Source organism: Rhinoderma darwinii, chromosome 4, assembly GCF_050947455.1.
Source record: "Rhinoderma darwinii isolate aRhiDar2 chromosome 4, aRhiDar2.hap1, whole genome shotgun sequence".
In the NCBI taxonomy this organism is placed as follows: domain Eukaryota; kingdom Metazoa; phylum Chordata; class Amphibia; order Anura; family Rhinodermatidae; genus Rhinoderma; species Rhinoderma darwinii.
In genome coordinates this window covers 238,449,235-238,476,088 of record NC_134690.1, presented here as the reverse complement: position 1 = coordinate 238,476,088, position 26,854 = coordinate 238,449,235, and the positions used below count along the sequence as shown (strand labels likewise).

Here is a 26,854-nt window from a genome sequence, read left to right as displayed (position 1 = left end):
CTATATAAGCTATAATTGTCTTCTTAGTCAGCTTTGTAGCTTTAGTATTCAATTTTTTTGTGTTCCCACACTGTATGCTAATGAGCATAAAAGAGTCACATCTTCGTTTGAAAAGAGTCAAATCTTCATTTGAAAAGAGTCATATTTTCATTCCTCAAGTCTTTCCGAGTTTACCTCACCTCCTTACTTTTGATTGACAGCTCCTCGCCTTACCCGAGCACACAAAATCCTGCGCTTGTGCATTGATGTCCTCTTCTGGTGTGTGCACACTAAGGGACACCGGATTATTATGGTAAAAGGCGCAAAATGTTTGCAGACCGTTATTTACAGTCGGAGAAGGAGTTTAGGAGAGCGGATAACGGCAATGAACTTTTGATAGCAGCGGTCACTGAGGGATAAATAAAGTTCAATAGGTGAAATGCTGGTGGCAGGTTCCCTTTAACTTAGCTTAGACCATATCTACAGGCCAATTCAGTATGTTAATTGATGTATCAACAGCACTGGCACCGGCTACATCAGCTACTCTTTCTTCTGTTGTATATACAGAGCTAAAGAACCCATTTAGTAACTCTGCCTTCTCTTGATTTCCTTTACCAACTCCTCATTATCAGTATTTAGGGTTCCTACATGTTCAGACATTGTCTTTTTTTCATTTACATACTTGAAGAATTTTTGGGGATTTGTCTTACTATACTTGGCCACCTGCCTTTCATTTAGTATTTTTGCTTATTTTATTACTTTTTTGCAGATTTTATTAAGCCCTTTATAATTTACATAGGCTACAGCTGTACCCTCAAACTTAGTGTTTTTGCCCTCCGAGCCTGTGTTTGTTTTTTACAGTATAGGTAAAATATAACTATATTGTGATCACTGTTACAGAGGTTTTCACGAACATTGACATTCCCAACAACCTCAACATTATTAGAAATGACCAGATCCAATAGAGCTTCATCTGTTGTCGGGTCTTCCACAAGCTGGCCCATAAAATTTTCCTGCAACAGGTTGAGGAAATTTCTCCCCTTCGTAGTTGAAGCGGAGCCATGACACCAATTAATATCCCGGTAATTAAAATCTCCTATTATCACTACAGTACCCTCCTGTGCTGCTCACTCCCTCTGTTTATATAGCTGACCTGCTTCTGTATTTAATTTCACGTATGATGAGAGGTTGGCACTGAACTGCCTGATCCATAATGACGACCTAATTATCAAACTTGCCGACAGGAGTGGTGCGGTCGTCGTTATGGATCGGACATTATAGTTGCAGGAAATAGAAAGGCAACTTAACAACAATTGTGTATACAAGAAAGTACCCTCAGATCCAACCAGTGGTGTCCTTAAACGCATGTGCTGCCTGATAGACAACACATATGCCATTGATATTATTGATAAAGAACTTCATGTGTTCTTGATAGCTCAGCATCCTATTGTTCCAATGATATACTGTTTGCCCAATATTCATAAAAGCATGACATGTCCACTCGGCAGACAGATTGTTTCAGGTAGGGATTCACTTTTGAGCCCCATGGTGGTTTTTCTGGACAAAATGCTTAGGATATTTTCAACCCCAGCTAAATCATATGTTAGGGACACGTTTAAAATCAGTGAGATGACTGAAGCGACTAACTCAATATTAGTGTCTTTTAACGTGACAAGCTTGTACACTTCTATCAATCATGTGAAGGGTTTCATGAGTGTTAGAAAGGCTTTGGATCACTCTGATTTTTCAAGGGAAGGCAAGGAATTTCTGATAGGCCTACTAGAGATTGTTCTGACCTGTAATTTTTTTATTTTTAATGATGAATATTATATTCAGCTAAGGGGAACCGCCATGGAGTTAAATATGGCCCCTACTTATGCCAACATAGTCATGGCAGATTTAGAGGAGACGTCAAGCTGCATTGAGCAGCTGAAATGTTGCACCCTTTTCACTGATGGGTGAATAAAACTTCTTCTATTTTTTGAACTGTGGACTGCTGCCTCTTTCTCTATATTTGTATACCATTTTGGATTTACAAGTCGGATCCCTGGAGGCTTGCTCCCGGATACCCTGGAGGTTCTTGTTCTACTGTGCTGCCCATATATCTCTCTTTGGTCTATGTATCCCACCACTTCATGTGCTGAGGTGGTGGAGATACATCAACGACGTCTTCCTCGTTTGGACGAGTGACATGTCTGCTTTAGATGGCTTTTTCAAGTACCTAAATAAAATAGACCAGGACATAAAATTTACCAGAGTGGTCTCTAGACATATTTTACAGTTTCTGCACACTATGGTACATATTGTAGTGGACAAATAAAAAACTGATCTGTTTGTGAAGCCCATCGACTGTAATAATCTATTATGATACGATAGTCATCACCCTAAATCCATGATATGCTCTTTACCATACATTTAGCTGTTACGTGTAAAGAGTATAGTAGATGATCCAAATAAGCTTAATATGAGACTTGGAGAAATTTCCAGGAAATTTCTAAATAGAGGATATCCAAAACTGATTATATAGGGTCATCTAGATAGAGTTCATGAGCTTGACAGATCAAATTCACAAATGGAGAGGGTTGTTAGACCTAAAAGATTTCCATTGGTCTCTACCTACAATGTACATAGTTCTGCAATTGCATCAATAATTAACAAACACTGGAATATTTTAACTAATTACTATGATTATGTGCTAGAATTTAAATACCCTCCTTTATTCTCATATAAAATATTGCGGAACTTGCGGGATCAGCTAGTTAAAATGGATGTAAGTGTTAAATAGTGTAGGACAGGACAACCTCTGATGAGACGCATGGGCTACTTTCTTTGCCTGACATGTGAAAACTTCTCCTTGATAATTAAAGGTGACACGTTCAGACATCCTACTACTGGTAAGGAATATAAGATTAATTTGTTTTATACATGTAAAAGTGATTATATTATCTATGTTATTCAGTGCCCTTGTAAACTATTATATGTCGCTGAAACTAGAACAGGGTGTAGTTTGCGCCTTCACAATCACAAATCCAGTATTCAAACTTGTAAATGTGAACTTCCAGTACCGCGTCACTTTGTTAAAGCAGGTCACTCTATCAGTCAACTTAGATTAAATTAACGAATGAGCCGCCATGTAACTTCGTAGCTGAGTTACACATCTTGTGAGCATAGGTATTCTTGTCAATGTCCTCCTTTTATTAGATATGGGTTATTACTCTATTTATTATATTACCAAAGAATTGATAGTAAATACAATAAAGTGTGTTAATATTGAACTTATATTCACTGCAATTATTTAAAGTTTTGTCTATTTTTCCAGCAGGATGCACACAAGATTATCAGTCTGTACACTCACCACCGAATGTATTGGAATGCCATTTTAGGAATGTCCTCATACAGTTACTTTGCATACGTCTCCACTGAGTCTCTTGGGGCGCAGACATGTCTTTATGATGTGTCGGAACGCAACAGATTGAATATCCCTGGAGCATACAGTATATGTTATATACTTTATTAATGTTTCTATGTATTTAAATATGTTATGTCATTTTCAACTAATAGGGTACCACCAATAGAAAGGATAATAACGATGATTCTTTATGGCAGTGACGAGATCTGAGATCCCGGAATGAGAGTCACAGATAGCGATAGTGAGACTTATAGAGTCCCATGGTCGTGATGTGACTCTCTGTAGTGTGATGGTGTTGGACTGGGAAGCCCTGCACACTTGCACTTTGGACATGAGAAAATCATGTGCTATCTTAATATACATTTAATACCTTACAATCAGGTGTGAACGCCAAATCATACTGTAATATACTATTTCTTTATGTAACTTTATTAGTTGAGACACAAAGTGAGTGACATAGATTGATAGTGTTTGCATAAATCCATGAACAATCTTCTCTGTAAGGACACACAAATGATTTGACATCATCTTTCGTATATAGGATTCTGAAGGATGCTCAATTCTCTTTGAGCATGTGTGGGATTTCATTATCCAACGAGATTTATTGTGTCCATTCTTTTAAAAAAAATATATATATATACATTTGGTATCACTGTAATCGTACTGACCCGCAGAAAAAAGTTAACATGTAATTTTTCCTGCACAGTTAACGCAGTAAAAACGAAACACAAAAATCAATGGAGGATTTGCTGTTTTTTTTCTATTTCACCCTACACAATTTTTCTTCCAGTTTCTCAACACATTCTATGGCACATTAAACTACAACTCATTCTACAAAAACAAGTCCTCATACCACTATGTTAACAGAAAAATAAAAAAGTTATGGCTCTTGGAATCGTTAAGTCCTTAAGGGTGAAAACGAGAAAAATTTAAAAGTTATGGCTCTTGGAATCCTTAAGGGTGAATCCTTAGGTCCTTAAGGGGTTAAAATCATTACCTGTTCATTAATATTTGAGGTACTTTTATTATTTGGAATCACAGAGCTCTCAGATGTAACTATCTCTTGAGTATATCACATAATCACAATCAAAATCAGGTACTGTTGGAGGCCATACAGTCAGAATGTGTACACAGAGGACCAGATCAAATAGTATTTTTTATAAATGTGGAGAATACAGGAGGTTTCCTGTAGTACAGTAGGCAATTGTTTATGTACAGTATAGTATGCACTGTACTGTACACTATCCTTTGTTCAATATATTGTACAGTACAGCACTGTGCTGTCTCCAAAGTGCCGGCTATGGGGCTTAACAGTTGTCCATAGCTTCATGTGGCACCTGGTGGTGGAATCGGGATATTACAGGTCAAATCCTATATTAAAAAAGCAGAAAGCCGGCAATTCGTTACAATATGTTTCTGTGTAGGTTAACACATTTTTGCTAGTCAAGATAACGATTACTATATCTGTACTTTGTGTTTCAATTCCTCAATATTTTCAAGATAATTGTATGCTATCAGTGAATATGAACACTTGTTTACATTCAGAGGCTACAAACCTGGTCTTGCTTCAGCTGAGAAAAAGATTAAATTGTATCCAGTCTAGGCAATGTTCTGTGAGATAAATACATTAGTAGCAGATGCAGAAATAACTCTGGTAGTTTGCTACAATGTATTAGGTTCTCTGCCTTTTAAACAAGTTTCTTATTGTTCATTGACAGCAAGCAAATAAATGGTGAGAAATTGAAATAAAGTATATTAGAAAAATGTAGAACTTCTAATTTATACATTGATTAAGCTTTACGAAATCCTTCCCTTTAATAAATATCAGTTGTTTATTAGACACATGCTGGTGTACCACAGATTCATTTAGGGTTATTTTACACTGTGTAAACGAGCGTCGATCAACGAGACAGCTCATTGATCGGCACTCGTTTGATCCTTTCACAAGGAGCTATGCATGGGGACGAGCACTCGTTACTACGATCAATCGTCCACATACATTTCTATCATGTCGGCAGCACGTCTCCCTGTTTACGTAGGGAGATGTGCTGCCGACAAAGATAATAATTTAGGCTGCAGAAACTATATGATTAGCCGATGAATAAGCGTTTGCACGTTCATCGGCTGATCGTTGCCCTGTTTACATGCTCTTTTGTCCGATAATTGGCCTGTGTAAAAGGGCCCTTAGACAACCCCTTTTGTAAAGCAATATGACATGGCGATCATCTGTTGAACATCTTTTGTAGTGGGTTTCCCCACATCAGCAGAGCTAGTGGGGTTTGTAATGGAGGTTAATGTTGTCTTATGCTTCTTTGTGTGTTTTTTCAGCATGTTTCAGCTAAGTGCAGATGTGCAACACCTTCCCCACTTTTATCTGTGGCTTTCTTTGTGTGTGTAAATAAAGTGGCAGCTTTTCCATCATGTGCCTTTCTTCCTGGTCCAAGCATGGTGTCACAACCGTGAAGAATGTGGATTCACTGGGCCACTCCGACGTAACGGAGTAGCAGCTGGGCAAACAAAATATATATCAGTAACTAGGTCAAGGGTACCTGGATGGCGGGTCGGTGCTGGATAGCTGGAAGCTGGCTTGCACCAGATTATCGGTAGCATGCTTGTGACAGATTATTAGGAGCAGGCTTGTGCCGGATTATCAGAAGCTGGCTTGTGCTGGATTGTCGGACTTGTCATGGATACTGGACACGGATACTAAAGTCGTCACGGACACTGGACTTGACACGGACACCGGACATGAATACTGAAGTCGTCATGAACTCTGGACTTGACACGGACGCCAGACACGGATACTGAAGTCGTCACGGACACTAGACTTGACACGGACACCGGACACAGATACTGAAGTCGTCACCGACACTGGACTTGACACAGACACTGAACTTGACACAGACACGGATACTGAAGTCATCAGGAACACTGGAATTGACACGGACACTGGACACATATATTGAAGTCGTCACGGACACTGGATACAGATACTGAAGTCGACATGGACACTGGACTTGACACGGACACGGACACTGAAGTCGTCACATATACTAGAATTGACATGGACAACGGACACTGAAGTTGTCACAGATACTGGACATTGCACGGACATTGGACACGGATACTGGATACAGGAACAGACTATGGAACCTTTGCAAACTAACAAAAGGTTATCAACAACACGGCTCAAGCACCGGAGTAATGGGCAGGTTTCCTTTAATCGTTCAGGTTGTCCAGGGATAGGCTGGGGACACTTTATTGTTGCATGCGCTGGCCCTTTAAGAACATGCACCAGTGCGCCCTACGGGTAGTAGTTTGGAGGAGGAGGAAGAGAGCAGAGTGCACCAGCATCCCTGTGGAGATAGACGCCGGCGGGGATACACAGTCCTGCGGTCACTGCTGCCAGTAAGAGGGGAATGCCGGTGGTCAGCAACCACGGACATTAAATTACCCCCCTTACGCCCACTCTTCTTAGGTCTCGAGAGAAGAAGGAATCTTCTGATGAGAGCGGGAGAATCAATGTTCTCCTCTGGTTTCCAGTACCTCTCTTCAGGTTCAAAACCCCTTCCAGTCCACCAGATAAAAAGGTTCTCCCTCCAACCTTCTTGAAATCCAGGATCTCCTTGACTTCAAACACATCAGCGGTACCCATGGGAGCAGTAAAAGAACCAGGACACTTACTGTATGGGTTGAGGACCACAGGCTTTAGGAGGGAAACATGGAAGGAATTGGAAACTTTGAGAGTAGGAGGTAGACATAGCTTGTATGATACAGGATTGATCTGTAGCAGGAATTCAAAGAGACCAAGAAATTTAGGAGCAAATGTGTAGGAGGGAGTTTTCAGGCGAATATTTTTAGAAGATAACCAGACCTTAACTCCGGGACTTGGGGAGGAGGTCTACACTTCTTATCGGCATACTTATTGATACGATTCACTGCCTGCAGGACCACAGACTTGGTTTGCTGCCAGATCTGAAGAAAACTCCCAAAAGAAACATTAGCTGCAGGCACTTGGGATGTAGCAGGTATAGGAAGAGGGACACGTGGATGTTGGCTGTACACAATGAAAAATGGGGATGTAGTAGTAGATTCACTTGTGTGATTATTGAAAGAGAATTCGGCCCATGGAAGGAGATGTACCCAGCTGTCATGTTGAGCAGATACAAAATGGCGAAGATAATTCTCAAGCACTTAGGTTAATTCTTTCAATTTGTCCATTGGATTGCTGGTGGTATGCAGAGGAAAAAGTCAAATTTCACACCCAGAAGCTTAACGAAAAATATGCTGAACAAGTAGACTTGGCAGGCTAGGAGCTGATGGAAGACCAGACAGAGATAAGAAATGTGCCATCTTGAAGAAACGATCCACCATGACCCACACAGTGGTACATCCAGCAGAGGAAGGAAGATCTGTAATAAAATCCATGCCAATATGCTGTTATGGACTATCGTGAAGCAGCAGAGGTTGCACTAGACCCGCAGGCTTGAACTGAGTAGCTTCATTTTGGGCACAGTTGGTACATGAGGAGACATAGTCCACAACATCTCTGGGCAATGTGGGCCACTAGTAGTGGGGAGAGTTAAAATACAGAGAATTTCCGAATACCTGAATTACTTGCCAGCTTGGAATTTTGACCCCAGATGAGATTTTTATTCCTGTCAATAAGACGAACAAAAAATTTTCTAAGAGGAATGTCTTTAATCAGCAGAGGGTTAACAAGAATAATACTGGAAGGGTAAATAATATGCTGAGGATCCTTTTCAGCATCCTCTGTCTCAAACGAAGGAGACAGTACATTAGTCTTTACATTTTTATCAGCAGGATGGAAATGGAGTAGGAATTTGAATCTGGCAAAGAACAGTGACCATCTGGCTTGACGAGGTTTCAGGCATTGTGCAGACTGTAAGTAAGTGAGATTCCTGTGAACAATGTAGATGATAATTGGATGAGCAGACCCGTCTAGCAAATGCCTCCACAGTTCCAAGGCCAACTTGATGGCTAGTAGCTCAGGGACCCCAATGGAGTAGTTTCTTTCTGCGGAAGAGAAGAGTTTTGAGAAGATGCCACAGGAAACCACCTTACCCTTGAAGTTTTTTTGAAAGAGAAGTGCTCCCGCACCAATGGAAGAAGTGCTAACCTCCAAGGAGTACAGCTGTAGGAGAGAAAGAAGAGAGCACGGCTATTGGCCTGATAAAGACGTTAGTCCAACGTTGAAACGCGTTGCCTGCTTATCTCCATTAAAACTAGTTATTTATTTGCTAACTACTTGTCATCATCATTATCTTCACTAACAGCGTCTCTCTTTAGGTCCTCTTACACATCAAAATTTGTACAGTTTTTAGTTTATTTGAATTGATCTCCAAGGAGGAGGGCCGAGAAACATCAGCATCATGAAAAACGGAGGTAGAAGTGAAGACCCTCTTGAGATTAATGAATGCCGACTCAGTGCTTCAGTGGTCCAGACTTTAGCGTTCACGGCCTTGTTGGTGAGAGCAGAGATAGGGGTGGTAAGCTCACAAAAGTTTGTGGTGAACTGGCGATAGAAATTTGCGAAAATCTTTGTATGGCACGGAAACCTTGAGTACGTGGCCACTCTAAGACGGATTTCACGTTTTACGAGTCCATGATCAGAAACTATACAGCCCAGAAAGGGCAAGGATTTCCCTTCGAATACACAGTTTTCTAGTTTGTCGTAGAGGTTATTCCCTCTTAACTGCAACAGGACTTGGTGAACATGCTTCTGGTGAGTAGTCTGATCTGGTGAGTAGATCAAAATATCATCCAGATACACCACCACAAAGACATAGAGTAGGTCACGGAATATGTTGTTCACAAATTCCTGCAACACAGCTGGAGCGTTACACAATCCAAAGGGCATCCCAAGATATTCGTAGTGACCGTCTCTGGCACCCTGGCAGATACGGATCAAGTTATAAGCCTTGTGTAGATCCACCTTTGTGAAAATCTTGGCCCCACGGATTCTGACGAAGAGCTCAGAGATCAGCGGTAAGGGGAGCTTGTTTTTGACAGTGCTTTGGTTCAGACCACGATAATTGATACAAGGCCAGAGTGATCCATCTTTCTTTTCCACAAAGAAGAATCCAACTCCGGCTGGAGAAGTAGATTTCCTGATAAACCCCCTCTCAAGGTTTTCTTTGACGTATGTCGACATGGCTTGATTTTCAGGCAGAGAGAGAAGATATACCTTCCATGAGGAGGTGAAGTCTCAGGAAGCAACTCAATTGGGCAGTTGTAAGGACGATGGAGAGGCAGGATCTCAGCCTCCTTCTTGTTGAAGACATCTGCGTATCAGGCATACTGTGAAGGCAGACCAGGGAGTGACTTAGGCACCGGTGGTTGAACAGGATGAAACTGTGGCAGCCAGTGGTGTAGACAACGGGTTCCCCACTGGAGAATTTCTACGGAATTCCAGTCAAGAACAGGAGCGTGTTTTGCCGAAGCCATAGTAGTTCCAGAAGGATTGGGTTAATAGCCTTAGGCAGAACATAGAAGACTATTTGTTCAGAGTGTAGAACACCCACTAGTAACTTCAAAAGTTCTGTGATGGAGAGAACTTAGTCTGGCAATGGTCGACCATTCATAAAAGTTACCGCTAGAGGCTTCTCCAGATGAGTCATGGGCAAGTGAAGGCCTGATGCATGTAGTTCGCAGCCGCTCCAGAGTGCAGATGAGCGGAAACAGAATGCGATTTTTCACCTGAGGAGATTGTTACAGGAATTGAGAGTTTAGGAGAGAATTTTGCAGAAGGTATCAGTCCACCTAGGGTAGTCTCTCCTATCAACCCTATGTGCAGGAGTTACCCAGCTTTTGGGGGCATTGGCACACAAAATGACCCTTGCAGCCCTAGTACATACATAAATTAGCAGAACGTCTGCGCTGACGCTCCTGGTCAGGCAGTCTGACTCTGTCTACTTGCATATATTCTTCAGGGACGACAACCGAAGAGGGAAGCAGGGGTCTCTGAAACTTAGGTGCCAGTCTGTAGGACCTTTTTTCCCAATGAACTTCCTCGGCGTGCTCTTGGAATTTCATGTCGATACGTGTTTCCAGAAGAATCAGGGAATCCAGGGTAGAAGATCTCGACCAGCCAGTTCATCTTTGATTTTACTGGCTAATCCCTGCCAGAAGGTCACCAACAAGGCCTCATTGTTCCAAGAGAGCTCAGCTTCCAAAGTCCAGAACTGTATTGCATACTCTCCTACTGTCAACTCTCCTTGGCGGAGTGTCAGAAGGGAAGAAGCGGCTGAAGACGTACTGCCCAGTTCCTCAAACTCTGTGCAAAAATTTTCTAAGAACAGCTGCAGATTGGAAGACTCCGGCCCCTCACGTTCCCAGATAGGGTTCGCCCGTGCCACAGCTTTGCTAGACAGTAGGGAGACAATGAAGGCAACCTTGGTCCGATCAGAAGGGAACAGATGAGCATGCAGCTGCAAATGGATCTTGCACATGTTGAGGAAGCCACGACAGGTTCTTGCAACTCCATCGTAATGAGGTGTAAGTGGCGAAGAAATTCCAGCCCCAGAACTGACTGGAGTTATGACGAGTTGAGGAGTAAATGGAGCAGCAACTTGAGAGGTAGTTAGGGGAGCAACTGAAGCAAGGTCCAGGCATGTGGCAATAGAAAAGAATTGACCGCTTGCAGAAGCTGATCCTGGTGTGATTGGAGATGATGAAAGTCCGCTAGCATTGCTTGGACTGCCGTCTTGGGTTGATCAGCGGGTTCCATGGCCTGAGCAAACTGTCACAACCACGGGGAATGTGGACCCACTGTGCCACTCTGCCGTAACGGAGTATCAGCCAGCCAAGCAAAACATATATCAGTCACTACGTCAACCTGGATGGCAGGTTGGTGCCGAATAGAAGGAAGCTAACTTGTGCCAGATTGGAATCCAGCTTGTGCTGGATTGTTGGACTTGTCAGGGAAACTGGACATGGATACTGAAGTCGTAATGGACACTGGACTTGACATGGACACAGGACACGAATACTGAAGTCATCACGGACACTTGACACGGACACCAGATACGGATACTGAAGTCATCACAGACACTGGACTTGACACGGACACGGATACTGAAGTCGTCACAGACACTGTACTTGACACGGACACCGGACACGGAAACTGAAGTCGTCACGGATACTGGACTTGACATGGACATGGATACTGGATATAGAAACAATCTATGGAACCTTTGCAGACTAACAAAAGGTTAGCAACAACATTTCTCAGGCACTGGACTAAAGGGTAGTATTCCTTAAATAGTCCAGGTTGTCCAGGGATAGGCTGGGGACACTTTACAGGTGAGTGCGCCGGCCTTTTAAGAACATGCACCAGCATGATGGGGAATTATCGGTATATAACCATTGTTTGAGCTACGTATGCTACAAAACTAGTAGACTGTGACTTATAGAACAGCAGAACATAGCAGGTTCTTGAACAATGTTCAATTTTTATATTTTTTAGGTCCTGAAAAATTAGTCCATGCCTAGCTGACTGCATAACATAAGAATTCACAGACAAAAAATGCCTAGAAACTTACACTTCTTTTCCGAAAAGCTGCAGAAGATTGAAAATTAACATCCTGTACGAACAGACAAAGCTGACATTTGTTTGGCTGAGAACGAAGAACACTAAAATTTGATTGAGAAAAACTGCTTTTGGAGCTTGACTGTAAACTTTGCAGGTACGTATCTCTTTTATTACTCTTACTCTTAAAAAATAATATATAAGTTGTTGGTAAAAGGTGACAGCAAACAATGCCATAGTTAGATGCCAATATGGCCAGCATCTCTACTGCAGGGAGATATTTTCCTGTAGTAGTGACATAAATTGGTATGAAAGCAAACCATACAAAAATATTTATGAGCATGCTGAATGTGATAAACCGACCTTCATTGTATACATCAGGCAGTTTCCTTTCTTTATAAGCTAAAACAAAACAAACAAAGGCGAGGAAAGCAATATATGCCAACATTACACTATATGCCACTGTTGATCCTTCATGGCACTCTAGAATAATATATTGTGTCAGAAAAGAAATTTGTTGAACTGAAGGCGGCTTCAAAGCAAGCCATACAGTGCATATTCCAATTTGTACACTTGTTAGAATAATAATAACAATGGCTGGTTGGTAAGTCAGTTTAACATGGTAACAAATGCGTTGCCCTAGCTCAAATGCCAACACGATCCGAAGAGCCTTGATTAAAATGCAAGATACACATATAGTAAAACTGATTCCATAAAGCGGCTGCCTTATCATACAATTGAAGTCTGATGGCTCGCCAATAAAAAATCCACTGCTGATGTAGCTGGCTAATAACGAAAGGTTCATAATACAGGTATAAATACCTCCAGCAGCCCTCACTGCCGGAGTGGACAAATATTTCATAAATACTATTCCAATTATTAGAACCAATAGGAAACCAAATGTAGCGAGACTTAATAGGACGACTGCGAATGGATCAGACCAGTCCAAATACTGAACCATCTTATTTTGACAATAAGAACTTCCTTTAAAGGACCACTGATGAGGGAGACACATTTTGCATTCATTCATATCTGAAAGAAAAAATGCAAAAGTCACATTAAATGGACACTAAGGCTGGATTCACACGAGCATGTTCGATCCGTAAAGGACGGAACGTATTTCGGTCGCAAGTCCCGGACCGAACACACTGCAGGGGGCCGGGCTCCTAGCATCATAGTTATGTACAACACTAGGAGTCCCTGCCTTGCTGCGGTACAACTGTCCCGTACTGTAATCATGTTTTCAGTACGGGACAGTAGTTCCACGGAGAGGCAGGGACTCCTAGCGTCGTACATAACTATGATGCTAGGAGCCCGGCCCCCTGCAGTGTGTTCGGTCCGGGACTTGCGACCTAAATACATTCCGTCCTTTACGGATCGAACATGCTCGTGTGAATCCAGCCTAACTTTTCAAACTTATGCTAATCTTATAGTATACCTGATATATATGAACGTTGTAATTTACTTACTGTTAAAATTTAGTTGTTTTATCCATGCAAATTCTGTGTGAAGTTACTGCCACTAGTTGTCTCACTGTACCACGAGCGGCTCGGCACAGGCAGGTGCGATGTAGTGATGTCATCGCGGCTGTCAGCGCCAAGTCACGCGCAGCACAGTGCAGAGGAGGAAAAGGATCTCCTTCACCCGTCATGCGAACAGGGATTGGTAAGTAATTATATTATTATTTTTCTGTTAGGTACATACATATTGGGGCATTATACTGTGTAAGGGAGGGGGAGGGCTCATATGGTAGCTGCTGAGGGGGGCATTATACTGTATCCCCCATACTGTATGGGACAGCTAGGGGGGGCATTATACTGTATGGGAGGCATTATACTGTATGGGACAGCTATGGGGGGTATTATACTGTATATGCAGCTATGGGGGCCATTCTACTGTATGGGTGGCATTATACTGTATGGGGCAGCTATGGGGGGCATTAGGCCTCATGCACACGACCGTAGCCATGTGTACGGTCACGGGCTGTGCACATGGCCGCGCCCATTATTTTCGATGAGCCCGGACCACAAAACACGGCCGTAATAAGGCTTGCCCATTCTGCGGTCCGGGCTCTGGGGCCATGCACGGACCGTGAAAATCACGGTCGTGTGCATGGCCCCATAGGAATGAATGGGGCCGCAATTCTCCTGTGGATTTTGGGGGAATTGCGGCCGCAAAAGCACGTTCATGTGCATGGGGCCTTATACTGTGTGTGGCAGGTATGGAGAGCATTATACTGTATGGGGGGCATTATACTGTATGTGGCAGTTATGGAGAGCATTATACTGTATGGGGGGCATTATACTGTACTGTATGGGGGCATTATACAGTATGGAGCAGCTATGAGGGCATTATACTGTATGGGGGCATTATACTCTATGGGGCAGTTATGGGGGCATTATACTGTATTGGGGCATTATACTGTATGGAGCAGCTATGGGGGCATTATACTGTATGGGGGGCATTATACTGTATGGGGCAGCTATGGGGAGTATTATACTGTATGTGGCATTATAGTGTATGGGGCAGCTATGGGGGCATGATACTGTATGGGGGCATTATACTGTATGTGACAGATATGCATGGCAATATACTGTGGGGGCAGCGATAGGGGCATTACACTGTGGGGGCAGCTATGGGGGGCATTATACTGTGGTGGTCAGTTATGGGGGCATTATACTGTGTGGGGGCAGCTATTGGGAGCATTATTCTATGGTGGTCAGCTATGGGGGCATTATACTGTGTGGGGGCAGCTATGGGGGGACATTATACTGTAGAGGGCAGCTATGGATGGCATTATACTGTGTGGTGCCATTATACTGTGGGGGCAGGTATGCGGGACATTATACTGTGGGGACATTAATGGTGTCTGTCAGGCAATGTAGCTGGGCATAGGCGTGCGCAAGGGTCTGGTGGTGTTGGGGAGGGGTAGGGAGGCCCAAGCTGAAATCTTGCACCAGGGCCCATGAGCCTTTAGCTACGCCCCTGCCCTAACCCCTCTGTTAGCTGTGTGCAGTGGTCTATCCACAACCATACAGTCAGGAGAGAGATCTTATGTTCTTCTGAGTGATCAGTTCTTTTGAGTGGTTATTTTTCAAAGCCAAATATCTACAGATTTTGGATCACTATTCCTCTAAAGTGTGAATATGTTGTTCGCTTGTTAAAAAATAATGCCATACTTATCAGCAAGAAATATTGTCATTGCCTTAATTGCCTCATGTTGTTGGTCAGTACACAATACACAGTATCATTAGTCATATAATTAGCCCTACTAGCTGAAATGTAGCAAAAAAACAAAATATGTCATTCAAATAACATACAAATATTAATATATATTAATAGGTGGAAACTTACCAAAATCATCTGAGTAGTAACCCTCTGGACATAGACTGCAATTATAGCAGCATTTCACATAGGAATGAATTTTATATTGTCCTGGACCACAAGACTTCGAACATCTTGATTCTGGAATCTGTTAAAAATTAACATAATAAGAATGTGTCTGCTATTAGAATCCACTAGATTTTCTATCAATTAATAATTTCTAATAATTTATCTAGTAATATTAATAGGGATGAGTCACTTAAAGGTTCAAGGTAAATAAAAGGCATTTGGACAGAGACATTGGTGAGTAAAGACCACAGCCTTTGAAAGACCTAGTGCCTAAGGATGAACTTAGCCACATTAATACTCTCAGACCATATAAACGTGGATCAAATCTGGTGGTTGCCATTCAGTTTCACCAATGAAAGGGAATCCATGTTCCATTGCTCTCCCCGGCTTAGAACGTAAGAATGTCCAAGATCCATCTTGGCCATTTCTCACTTTGTTACTACAGAATTAACCCCTTCACGACAGCCATACGGCTATATACGTTCCAACTGCCGATGCTCTATGCAGTTGTCACGTATATAAACGTTGGCAGCCTGGAACGGGTTTAATGAGTGCAGTGCTGCTTCAGTGGAAGCAGCACCGCACTTTCATGTTTGCCAGGGTTTGAGATACCTGGAATACACCCCCCTGTAGATAGCGCCACCTACGCTCTCTCTAGGAGCGTAATCCCTGGTCAGAGCAATCTGGCCGGGGATTCCACTTCTAGAGGGAGCCCCCGACGGCTCTACATCCCCTCTGTAGATAGTGCCACCCCCTGCATATAGCGCCACCCCTCCAGTAGATAGCACTACCGCCTGTAGATAGCATAATCCCCCCCTGTAGATAGCACCCCCCTGTAAATAGTACCATTCCTCCTGTAGATAGTGCCACCTAAGCTCCCTTTAGGAGTGGAATCCCTGGTCAGATCGCTCTGGAATGGGGGATTCCATTTCTAGAGGGAGCCCCTGTCATTAGCACCATCCCCCCGGTAGATAGTGCCACCAGCTGCATATAGCACCACCCCTCCTGTAGATAGCACCACCCCCTGTAGATAGCACCATCCCCTGCAGATAGCACCACCACCCCCTGTAGCTAGGGTCACCTAAGCTCCCTCTAGGGCGGAATCTCCGGTCACAGTGTCAGGAACACTTTGGACAGTACTCCGCTCCTGGTGGGAGACCCTGACGTCACTTTCCTTATATGATCAGACACGTGAGGGGCTCCCTCTAGCAGAGGAATCCCCAGCCAGGGGAATCCGCTCAAAAGAGGGAGCTTAGGTGGCGCTATTTACTGGGGGGTTGGTGCTATCTACAGGAGAGGCGGTGCTGTCTACAGGGGAGTGCTATCTACAGGGGGTGGTGCTATCTACAGAGGGTTGGTTCTATCTAGAGGGGGTAGTGCTATCTACAGAGTGGTTGCTATCTACAGGGGGTGGTGCTATCTACAGGGGGGTGGTGCTATCAACAGGTGGTAGTGCTATCTACATTGGGTGGTGCTATCTGCAGGGGGTGTGGAGCTATCTACAGGGGATGTGGTGCTATCTACAGGAGGTGTGGCACTATCTACAAGTTCACTGTGGAACTATATGGGCACTACCTACAGATGATATTATGGCGCTATCTACAGTGGGCACTAGCTATGTGGGCACAGGCACTATCTACAGTAGGCACTGTAGCACAATCTATAGGGGTATTACCACACTATCTACAAGGGCACTGTGGTGTTTTCATGGGGTTGGGACAGAAAAACCCTAACAAATAAAATTAATCCATTTTTTTTTAACGGCCATGAAAAACAAATAGCAAATGGTGGTTAAAAATGGTCAGACAGCCGGGAGATGGTTTGAAATTTTGAGTCACACTGATGCAAAACAGCCATGAAAAACTGACAGTTGTTACGTTTTAACTGCTCTTTTTTCACGTCATGTGAATATAGCCTTATAGCCATCTTCACTCTCTCCTCACAGCGATCTAGGCTTTCGGAGAGAGAAGAAGAGACTAATTGTTACAGAGCTGCAACAGCATATATATATATGTATACATACATACATATAATATAATATATATGTGTGCGTACATACATATAATATAGATAAAAATATATATAAAAAATTACAAAAAAGTTTTTTCTCACATGTTTAGTGATTTGTCTGCTCATAATAAAAATTTTAATCATGGAATTAATTAAACGAATCAAAAACATGAACGCCTCATAAGTTTTGTAAAAAAAAAAAAAACAAAGTAAAAATTGTTATAGTGATATTCAAATCACTTGCAAAGATCCTGGACACTGGCATCAATGACCCTTGGTCATGGAATAGCCATTGTGTATTCTAAGCAGTACTTGCCCCTAGATGTTCAGGTATGGGAGCAAGGCCAGGGCAATGGTAAAAAGAAGGATGCCTTGTGAAATTTACAAAGAGATTATATTGCCTATGTTAGAGAGTTAGGCCATTGTTGAGAACAACTACAATATTATAGTGACCTTCAGACCATTCTGATGATGCAGTGCAGATACATTGGGGAGATTTCTGGGGCTAGTTCTGGAAATCAGCATCATATACCATTTTTAATTGTTCACTCATCCATACAGACTAGAATTTCTATCCAATGACCATTGAAGAAGCAATGCTAGAAGTTCTTACAATAGATATCCAAGTTTCTAAAAAAAAAAAACCCTCTTGATCGGGATATATCAATGTGGGGATATATTGTATACTTAGTCCAGTTAGGATAATGTGAGAAATACAAAGCCAAGGATGACAAACCTGGTTCATATCTAGGAACAGACCAGACATATAAACATTAGGCAACATTGTTTTCTACCTCATTATTTGGTGTGTTCCAAATAATTTTCGAGGTGTTTTTTACAATGTAATTTTCATCAATATCGTATTTCCCAGCGACAATAAACTCTATGGACTCATTCATTTTCTGCCAAGATATCAGGTCAAATCCAGTATTGAAATCGCCATATTGATCAAAATAAACAGTTTCATTGTTATCGAAGAACTTTACTTTCTTCACCTCCTGGAGTAGCTGTAAAAAACAAAAACAAACAACATAATTAGACTAGATTATCTCTATAATAAACAATCTTATTCTGATTAAGTTTTTCCATTCACTTGTATTTAAATATTTCTATAATTTTGTATTCTGATGCCAGAACATGCAGATTATACAGAGATTATATAGAGATCTGTCTCAGATCACTTCTTACAGAAATCTTTTTTCTGCAAAAGCTTTTGTCCTTCCACTATGAGAAGACAACAATACCCTATGGGTCAGGAAGAATGAGTAGCTGAAAAATGAGAAAGGGAAATAGGCAAACAGAAAAGTTGCACTAGAGATAGAGATCTAAGTTGTGGAGTAAAGTGTTGGGAGGCGGGGGGTCTGTTGCCTTTCAGCACTTTGGTTACAATCCAACCAAGAGCAACTTCTACATGGTATTTCTGTAAGTTTTTCTTCTGAGTATTCTGGTTTCCTACTAAACTCCAAAAACATACAGATTGGGAATTTAGAATGTGAGCCCCACTGGAGACAGTGAGTTATAACAACTTCTGTACAGAGCATTATAAGCAACAGAAATAAATAATACATTTAAGGTATTTGGAAGTAACAGAATGCAATGAAACCCTATTGGAAACATGTTTACAACTATCAGATAAGCATAGTAGAGGATTGTTACCAGTTTGGAGGTGTATAACAACATTTAAAGTTGCTAATTTGTTTTTCATTGAAAGCATCAGGAAGTAAAAACAATTAATTATACATCATATTATATTTTCTGGAATATATTTGACTAGGAAAAAAAACCTTTGGCAGCAAGAGGAGTGACACCTAAGCACACTATTGTAAAGATTAATACCTACTTAACACACAAATAAGTTACTGAAGTTCTCAAAACAATGGATAGGGCACCCCAAATCTCAGACTTTAACATTATTAAATGTGTCTGGCGTTACTTGGATCGTGAAAAGCATAAAATGCACCCAACGTCTAAGACTGAACTTTGGGGGTGTATAAAAGAAGCATTAGAAATGTCCCTGCAGGAGTCTCCCAAAAATAATTGAACTGTATTAAAGGAAAAGGATGGACACAAATTTTTTTTTTAGTAATCATCTGTTTTATTTTCTCAGAATGAAGACACCAGATGCTATGTTCAAAATGAAGGTGTATTATTTTTGCTATGTGAACATTTAAAGGTGTGCCCGCTAGATGGCATATTTTTATAGACATAAAATAGAACTGCTTTGAGATTGATCACACACAATGTTCTGCATATAAATACTCTACCTGCCATGGAGGAAATGATGTGTTGTGTATACAGACTCCAGTAGAACACAACAGGTTTTTTAAAGCTTCTGCTATAGCTCGAACTGCCAAGTATGCACTGTAAGCCACGTCAGGCTCGATGCTCCTATCAAGGTAGTCATCCGTTTCTAAAGAGATATCTTCAGAACAATTCAGAGACGACTTGCCCACAACTGGTTCTGACTTGGTGCAGTTATTTGATGTCTGAAAGCACTGTTTGGGCTTCTGGGTATCAGCGCATTCAGAACGGATTTGCTGGTATTTTTTTATAAAAGGGTTTTCAGAATGATTTCCTAAATCTAAAGTATGAAGATATTGTCTGAATCCCGGAATTTCTCCATGTTTAAAAGAAAACCCAATTACACAACCAATCGTGTCAATATCTATCATTTTAGCAACCTCTTGAGAGTTAGACCAATGGTTAGTCGCAATCCATGTCCTGGAGATGTTATGTTTGAGAATTTCTTTAAATAGTTCCATAACAAGCGGCACTTTTAATGCCAAAATTATGACGCTTGCTGAAGAATTCATTATTTTTCCAATAATACCACTAATTGCTTTATGGACTTTTTGGTTACCAACATCTGCAGGTATCATATCCTTAAATGATGTGCAGATATACAGTAAATCCAACTGAACTGATAAATTTTCAATAAATGAGCGTCCATAGTCATCATCGCTTGACACAATTGCCACATAACTCCAATGAAACTTGTTAATGAGCATGGATAGAGCTTTGGTGAGGTGTATATCACTTGGAACCGTCCTCAGAAAAGAGGGAAACCTTTGTTTATCACTCAATATTTCTGCTGATGACCCATAACTGATCTGTAGAATGAAGAAAGAGAGATTGAGTTTTTCATTAGGGGATATTTTGCAATTCAGTAATCTTGGATTCCTGTCTCTCTCTTGCCAAATGTAAAAAATAAACAATCTTTAAACATATTATAGAAAATGTATCTTGATTTACTGTCTTATTTAGTCCTAATCGATATTTGAGGTAAAAAAAAAAGTTAGTGTGTTTTGTATTAAAATGTATGCAATTGGACATTATCATACTGGACACAGATGTATGAAAATAAAATGTTGATTGTATCTGGGTAAAAGTTTCTTGTTAAATAAATAAATAAATACATTTATATATACTGTATACTAATATTATATATATTTACTAATAAAATGTATCCACTAAATAAGAATTTACATTTTAAAAGCTTTTCCCACGTTGAAAAGTTTTTCCCAAACCCTTACAACCTTAAAGGGTTGTATGCACAATCCTAATTATGGCTCATTGGAAAGTATTTGTGCATACTCGTCCTGTAAAATAGAAACTGCAGCAGGACATACTCAGCGGCAACTCTTTTCAGACAATGGTTGGATCTGGGGTACTTGGGGGGAAGTTTTATTAAGAACAATGCAATCTGGAGGGTTAATGTGAGTTAGATATATCATACATTCTCTATGTGCTATATATATATATATATATATATATACACTACCGTTCAAAAGTTTAGGGTCACTTAGAAATGTCCTTATCTTTGAAAGAAAAGCACAGTTTTTTTCAATGAAGATAACATTAAATTAATCAGAAATACACTCTATACATTGTTAATGTGCTAAATGACTATTCTAGCTGCAAACGTCTGGTTTTTAATGCAATATCTACATAGGTGTATGGAGGCCCATTTCCAGCAACCATCACTCCAGTGTTCTAATGGTACATTGTGTTTGCTAACTGTGTTAGAAGGCTAATGGATGAAAACACTTGAAAACCCTTGTGCAATTATGTTAGCACCGCTGTAAACAGTTTTGCTGTTTAGAGGAGCTATAAGGCTGGATTCACACGAGGTCATTATGTCCGTAATTGACGGACGTATTTCGGCCGCAAGTCCCGGACCGAACACAGTGCAGGGAGCCGGGCTACTAGCATCATAGTTATGTATGATGCTAGGAGTCCCTGCCTCACTGCAGGACAACTGTCCCGTACTGTAATCATGATTACAGTACGGGGCAGTTGTCCGGCAGCGAGGCAGGGACTCCTAGCATCGTACATAACTATGATGCTAGGAGCCTGGCTCCCTGCACTGTGTTCGGTCCGGGACTTGCGCCTGAAATACGTCCGTCAATTACGGACGTAATGACCTCGTGTGAATCCAGCCTAAAACTGACCTTCCTTTGAGCCAGTTGAGAATCTGGAGCATTACATTTGTGGGTTCGATTAAACTCTCAAAATGGCTAGAAAAAGAGAGCTTTCATGTGAAACTCGACAGTCTATTCTTGTTCTTAGAAATAAAGGCTATTCCATGCGAGAAATTGCCAAGAAACTGACGATTTCCTACAACGGTGAGTACTACTCCCTTCAGAGGACAGCACACACAGGCTCTAACCAGAGTAGAAAGAGAAGTGGGAGGCCCCGCTGCACAACTGAGCAACAAGACAAGTACATTAGAGTCTCTAGTTTGAGAAATAGACGCCTCACAGGTCCTCAACTGGCAGCTTCATTAAATAGTACCCTCTACAGTGAAGAGGCGACTCTGGGATGCTGACCTTCAGGGTAGAGTGGCAAAGAAAAAGCCATATCTGAGACTGGCTAATAAAAGGAAAAGATTAATATGGGCAAAAGCACACAGACATTGGACAGAGGAAGATTGGAAAAAAGTGTTATGGACAGACGAATCAAAGTTTGAGGTGTTTGGATAACACAGAAGAACATTTGTGAGACGCAGAACAACTGAAAAGATGCTGGAAGAGTGCCTGACGCCATCTGTCAAGCATGGTGGAGGTAATGTGATGGTCTGGGGTTGCTTTGGTGCTGGTAAAGTTGGAGATTTGTACAAGGTAAAAGGGATTTTGAATAAGGATGGCTATCACTCCATTTTGCAACACCATGCCATACCCTGTGGACAGCGCTTGATTGGAGCCAATTTCATCCTACAACAGGACAATGACCCAAAGCACACCTCCAAATTATGCAAGAACTATTTAGGGAAGAAGCAGGCAGCTGGTATTCTATCTGTAATGGAGTGGCTAGCGCAGTCACCAGATCTCAACCCCATAGAGCTGTTGTGGGAGCAGCTTGACCGTATGGTACGCAAGAAGTGCCCATCAAGCCAATCCAACTTGTGGGAGGGCCTTCTGGAAGCATGGGGTGACATTTCTCCCGATTACCTCAGCAAATTAACAGCTAGAATGCCAAAGGTCTGCTATGCTGTAATTGCTGCAAATGGAGCATTCTTTGACGAAAGCAAAGTTTGAAGGAGAAAATTATTATTTAAAATAAAAATCATTATTTCTAACCTTGTCAATGTCTTGACTATATTTTCTAGTCATTTTGCAACTCATTTGATAAATATAAGTGTGAGTTTTCATGGAAAACACAAAATTGTCTAGGTGACCCCAAACTTTTGAACGGTAGTGTATATATATATATATTTTAAGATATGATCGTCATTGTGGCAATACTCCTTTAAAGGGATTGTCTCATTTGGACAACCTTTATCCATATTACCTGTTAGGGCATATGAATAAATAGGAACATGGAGACCATCTATGAGCAAAAGCGGAGAGCCAATAGCGGATTTTGCTTTGGCACACCAGGCGCATTCATGTATTACATGGACGACCATTTCTTTGCCGTCAACCACTGCAGCCGGGGTCGGTGGTCCTGGGAGCCAGCTTTCCTTAAAGAGGACCTGTCACTTGGTTATATAAGCTGAACTGATTAACTGACCTGATTAGTGCCATCTCCTTGATTCCAACGCTGTTTTTCTTTTTTCCCTGGACCCCCATTGTGATATGGCCCTCTACTTTGTTGGCTCCCTATATGCAAATTTTTTGTGGTTAGGCAATGTGGTGCCGCTAGCTATTTTGCCTCTGATGCTGACCAATAAGCTCAAAGAAGCTTGAGGGTAGTTCACGCCCTGTTGGCTAACTACAGCAAATTAGCATAGAGGGAGCTAGCACGACATTGGGCCATATCTCTGCAAAGGGGGATCCATCAAAAAAACAAAAAACAGCGCTGGAATCAGGTAGACAACGCTATTCAGATCAATATACCAGTTCAACTTATATGTCCTAGTGACAGGTCCTCTTTAAGTAATGCAGAATGAATGTGGGCAGATTTTATAATAATTCTATTACACCAGCTATGCAAACTAACACAGTTTTAGCATGTTATTGTCCATAGTCGATCATATGATCCATGTGACCACTTATATGTTTACTGTAGCTATCATATATATTTCCAAATAATTTGTAGCATATTAACATCACGAAGACAAAACGTATTCTTGCTACATTTGTGTCGTTTTCGTCTAGGATAATCTTGTACACTATTTTGAATTAATCGCTCTACAGTACTTACTTGTGGTATGAGTTTAAAGCTCAGTTGCCTTGCAATTGTAATGGAAACTTCTGAGTAGAAGGCCCCTATCACAGCTTTCACTGATTGTCTGGGACTTGTCAAATTGCATCTTCCGCTAACATCGTCTTCAATTGAGTTCCATTCACTAGTTAATCTCAAAGTTTCTTGAAGGGCCTTTCCAGCATTGGAGCATGTGTCATAAATTTCATACCCAAGTGTGAGTCCAGGCAACAAATTGAAGTGGTTAATTCTGTCAATTGTATAAATCATTCCAAGAGATTTCAGGAATTCAGTCCTCTGAAAACTGGTTCAAATAGAAGATATACAAGTAAGTGCATCATTTTAAATACACATATGAAGAGTGGTGAGAGTACGTTTTCCAGAGGGCATGGCATTTTTTATTTTAGCATACATGAAATTGATCAACGTGTATGTACTATGAGCTTTGGGGAGCACACATATAGTAGTAGTTGGCTGCAATGAAGGAGAAGCTTTTGTGTTCCTCTTTACAACCTATCCTATAAGTTAAAGCTAAAAAGTCTGGTCACTTGAAGAAAGGATGCTAAAGGGGTATATGATGTGTTTTTATCGTAGTTCCAGTTTAAAAAAAAGATTTCTACTAATATAAGAGACTGTGGTTAGCAACTACTTCTTTAGTGAATTTCTGACCACTGCTTGGTCTGTATTGAAGGTAGAAAAAAATGTCTGCATCTTAAAAGATGTGGTAGATGTCAGTGTTTTCTGTGGGGTCAAAGGGTGTAATTTTGCCAAATATTATTGGGAAAATGTCAGGTATACCTTTTTTTAGCATAGTTAATAACGCTGTGCTTTACACTTTTACATCGTTTACGCAAAAAAAATATACATTAAGGTATATTATTTTCTATAATGTCAGACATACAGTATCCAAATATAAGGGTAAACATTTGTATGAATTTAAATCCAACTGAGAAAGAAAGAAGGTAACAAAATTCTCAATTCCATTTGAAATCCCCCTAAAGATCCTTCAAAAAAAGTATATAGTTCTCATACATTTGCATGCCATTTCTGCCGTATACTTTTTAAAAAAAATAAAAAAAATAAGGAATAGTGTGAACTAGCCTTAAAGACAACTATGCACAAATATAATGTATAATGAACAGAGTAGTAAAAGCAACTGGTAGTATATAAAGAGGATATATATGTTGTACTCCACTATACACATGTACAAAATTTGGAATCCATGGAACTGATTAAAGATTTTGTTTTCAAGCATTATAGTTATAACAGGTAAATTTGTAATTGCCATTTAATTTACTTTCCCCTACAAAGGCAATAACTATCATAAATAAATACAAAGGTATCCTAGTAAAAGATTAACTTACCCTTCACAGGTCAGATCATAAGGTATTGTGTAATTCTCTAATGCAGATATTGCTTTATGTATTGGAAAAAGTCCTCCGATCATGATGTCTCCTTGAAGTCTGGCGACATTTCCACAATTACTGTTGCCCCTGCTGATAGTTACCAGCTCCAGACCTAATATAGAAAAAAGCATGCATAGAAGCCTACACATTTTGCTACTTGAGCTTCCTAAACTAGTCTTCCAAGTAAGGACTCTTAATTCACTATGACACATTATTCTGATGTCCAACAAGGTGTGGTTAACAGTGTACATGACTACCCACATGTATTCCTTGCGGCAACGATCTCATCAAAATATTTAGGGACTTGTGTAATATTGTTACATCAAACATTTCTTGGGTCTATTGATTGACTGTCAACTACTCTAGCATTTCGCAAAGAATTTCTCTATAATTTGGCAACAAGCACGAAAATAAAAGGAGGAATTTCACTTAGTATTACACAAAACATGATATGAGATAAACAGAAAAAAAATGTACAGGAATAAAATGATTTATTTTACATAAACAAGGTTAAAAAAGGCATATATATGAATGTTTATACAGCTTGACATATGAGTTGTATATTTGTTTACAATTATTGTACACTTCTAGAGGAGTTATAAGAGCATTTTAGGCTGTGGGGATGTTCACTGTAATGTTCTTGTATAATATTCCTGAAAAAAACTTTCACAAATATATTTAAAACTTCTACAATATATTGTTGAGCATAATCAACACAGACAACCCTTTTTTAAAAAAAAAATAAATGTGACCTGGCATCTATAAACTGCAATTAACCGATTTTGGAGAACAATCACTGGACAATGCCTGGGCAACTCATAAGGTGTGGAAAACATATATCCAATAAGCTTGACATAATAACAGTAACGTCGATTCTCTGAACTGAAATAATGACCTATAGAGAATGGAGTCCACATGGCGTCTATTTGTCACGCTGTTGAAATCATCTCTGAATTAAAATTTTGTGTTATATATATTTTTAATTTTTTTGTGTTTCAATAAAGTTTATATTTTATACTGTATTGGTGTCATGTGGACTCCATTCTCTATAGGTTATACTTCTATATACTGTGTCTGGCCATACATTTATAAATGTAGCATTACATGACGGTCATGCAGAGAAATAGGTTTCTCTCCATCCTGGGCAACATGCTATGGTGTCCATATGCCCTAACATGTCCTGATGGGACAACTTATTTTAATTTGAACAAAAATATTTGTGTATTTTACTGTTAGCTGTCATCATTACTTGTCATGATCGGCAGTAACTCTTTCAGCACCCGGGACAGTGAATACCGCTGGAGTTAATAGTATTAAAAGTTAACTTACCCAGAACTGTTCTTCTTGTTCTTCTTCTTCCACCAGTCTGGCCTCCCGGGATGACGTTTCATCCCATGTGACGGCTGCAGCCAATCACAGGCCAATCACAGGCTGCAGCGGTCACATGGACTGCCGCGTCAT

The 26,854-nt window shown here is 40.7% G+C and overlaps 3 protein-coding genes across 3 annotated transcripts in view; all 3 read right to left on the bottom strand.

Moving 5' to 3' along the window:
* LOC142760502 (G-protein coupled receptor family C group 6 member A-like) overlaps positions 1 to 9,563 on the bottom strand; it is a 64,180-nt gene extending 54,617 nt beyond the window's left edge. Inside the window, exons 1-3 of the mRNA XM_075863699.1 lie at positions 9,302 to 9,563; positions 9,009 to 9,148; positions 6,852 to 7,094 (exon numbers count right to left, since the gene is read on the bottom strand). Of these exons, the coding sequence (XP_075719814.1) occupies positions 6,852 to 7,094; positions 9,009 to 9,148; positions 9,302 to 9,563 (645 nt within the window). The remainder of the gene's footprint in view (positions 1 to 6,851; positions 7,095 to 9,008; positions 9,149 to 9,301) is intronic.
* Positions 9,564 to 11,940: 2,377 nt separating this feature from the next.
* On the bottom strand, positions 11,941 to 12,954 carry LOC142760501 (G-protein coupled receptor family C group 6 member A-like). The gene has a single exon (XM_075863698.1). The coding sequence runs from the start codon at positions 12,952 to 12,954 to the stop codon at positions 11,941 to 11,943; it is 1,014 nt and encodes a 337-aa protein (XP_075719813.1).
* An 11-nt stretch (positions 12,955 to 12,965) lies between these two features.
* LOC142760500 (G-protein coupled receptor family C group 6 member A-like) lies at positions 12,966 to 26,649 on the bottom strand. The gene is made up of 6 exons (XM_075863697.1): positions 26,643 to 26,649; positions 25,352 to 25,505; positions 23,988 to 24,291; positions 19,607 to 20,452; positions 18,182 to 18,349; positions 12,966 to 12,971 (listed from the first exon to the last, which is right to left on the bottom strand). The coding sequence occupies exons 1-6, from the start codon at positions 26,647 to 26,649 to the stop codon at positions 12,966 to 12,968; spliced, it is 1,485 nt and encodes a 494-aa protein (XP_075719812.1).
* Positions 26,650 to 26,854: the final 205 nt, after the last annotated feature.

What these genes read in the sequence shown, in the direction of transcription:
- LOC142760501 (XM_075863698.1), bottom strand. Translation starts at nt 12,954, where the DNA reads ATGTGTCTCCCTCATCAGTGGTCCTTTAAAGGAAGTTCTTATTGTCAA.
- LOC142760500 (XM_075863697.1), bottom strand. An exon ending in TATGATCTGACCTGTGAAGG is followed by an intron (nt 24,292 to 25,351) that starts GTAAGTTAATCT and finishes TATTTGAACCAG; the next exon opens with TTTTCAGAGGACTGAATTCC. An exon ending in CATCATTTCCTCCATGGCAG is followed by an intron (nt 18,350 to 19,606) that starts GTAGAGTATTTA and finishes TGTTTTTTACAG; the next exon opens with CTACTCCAGGAGGTGAAGAA.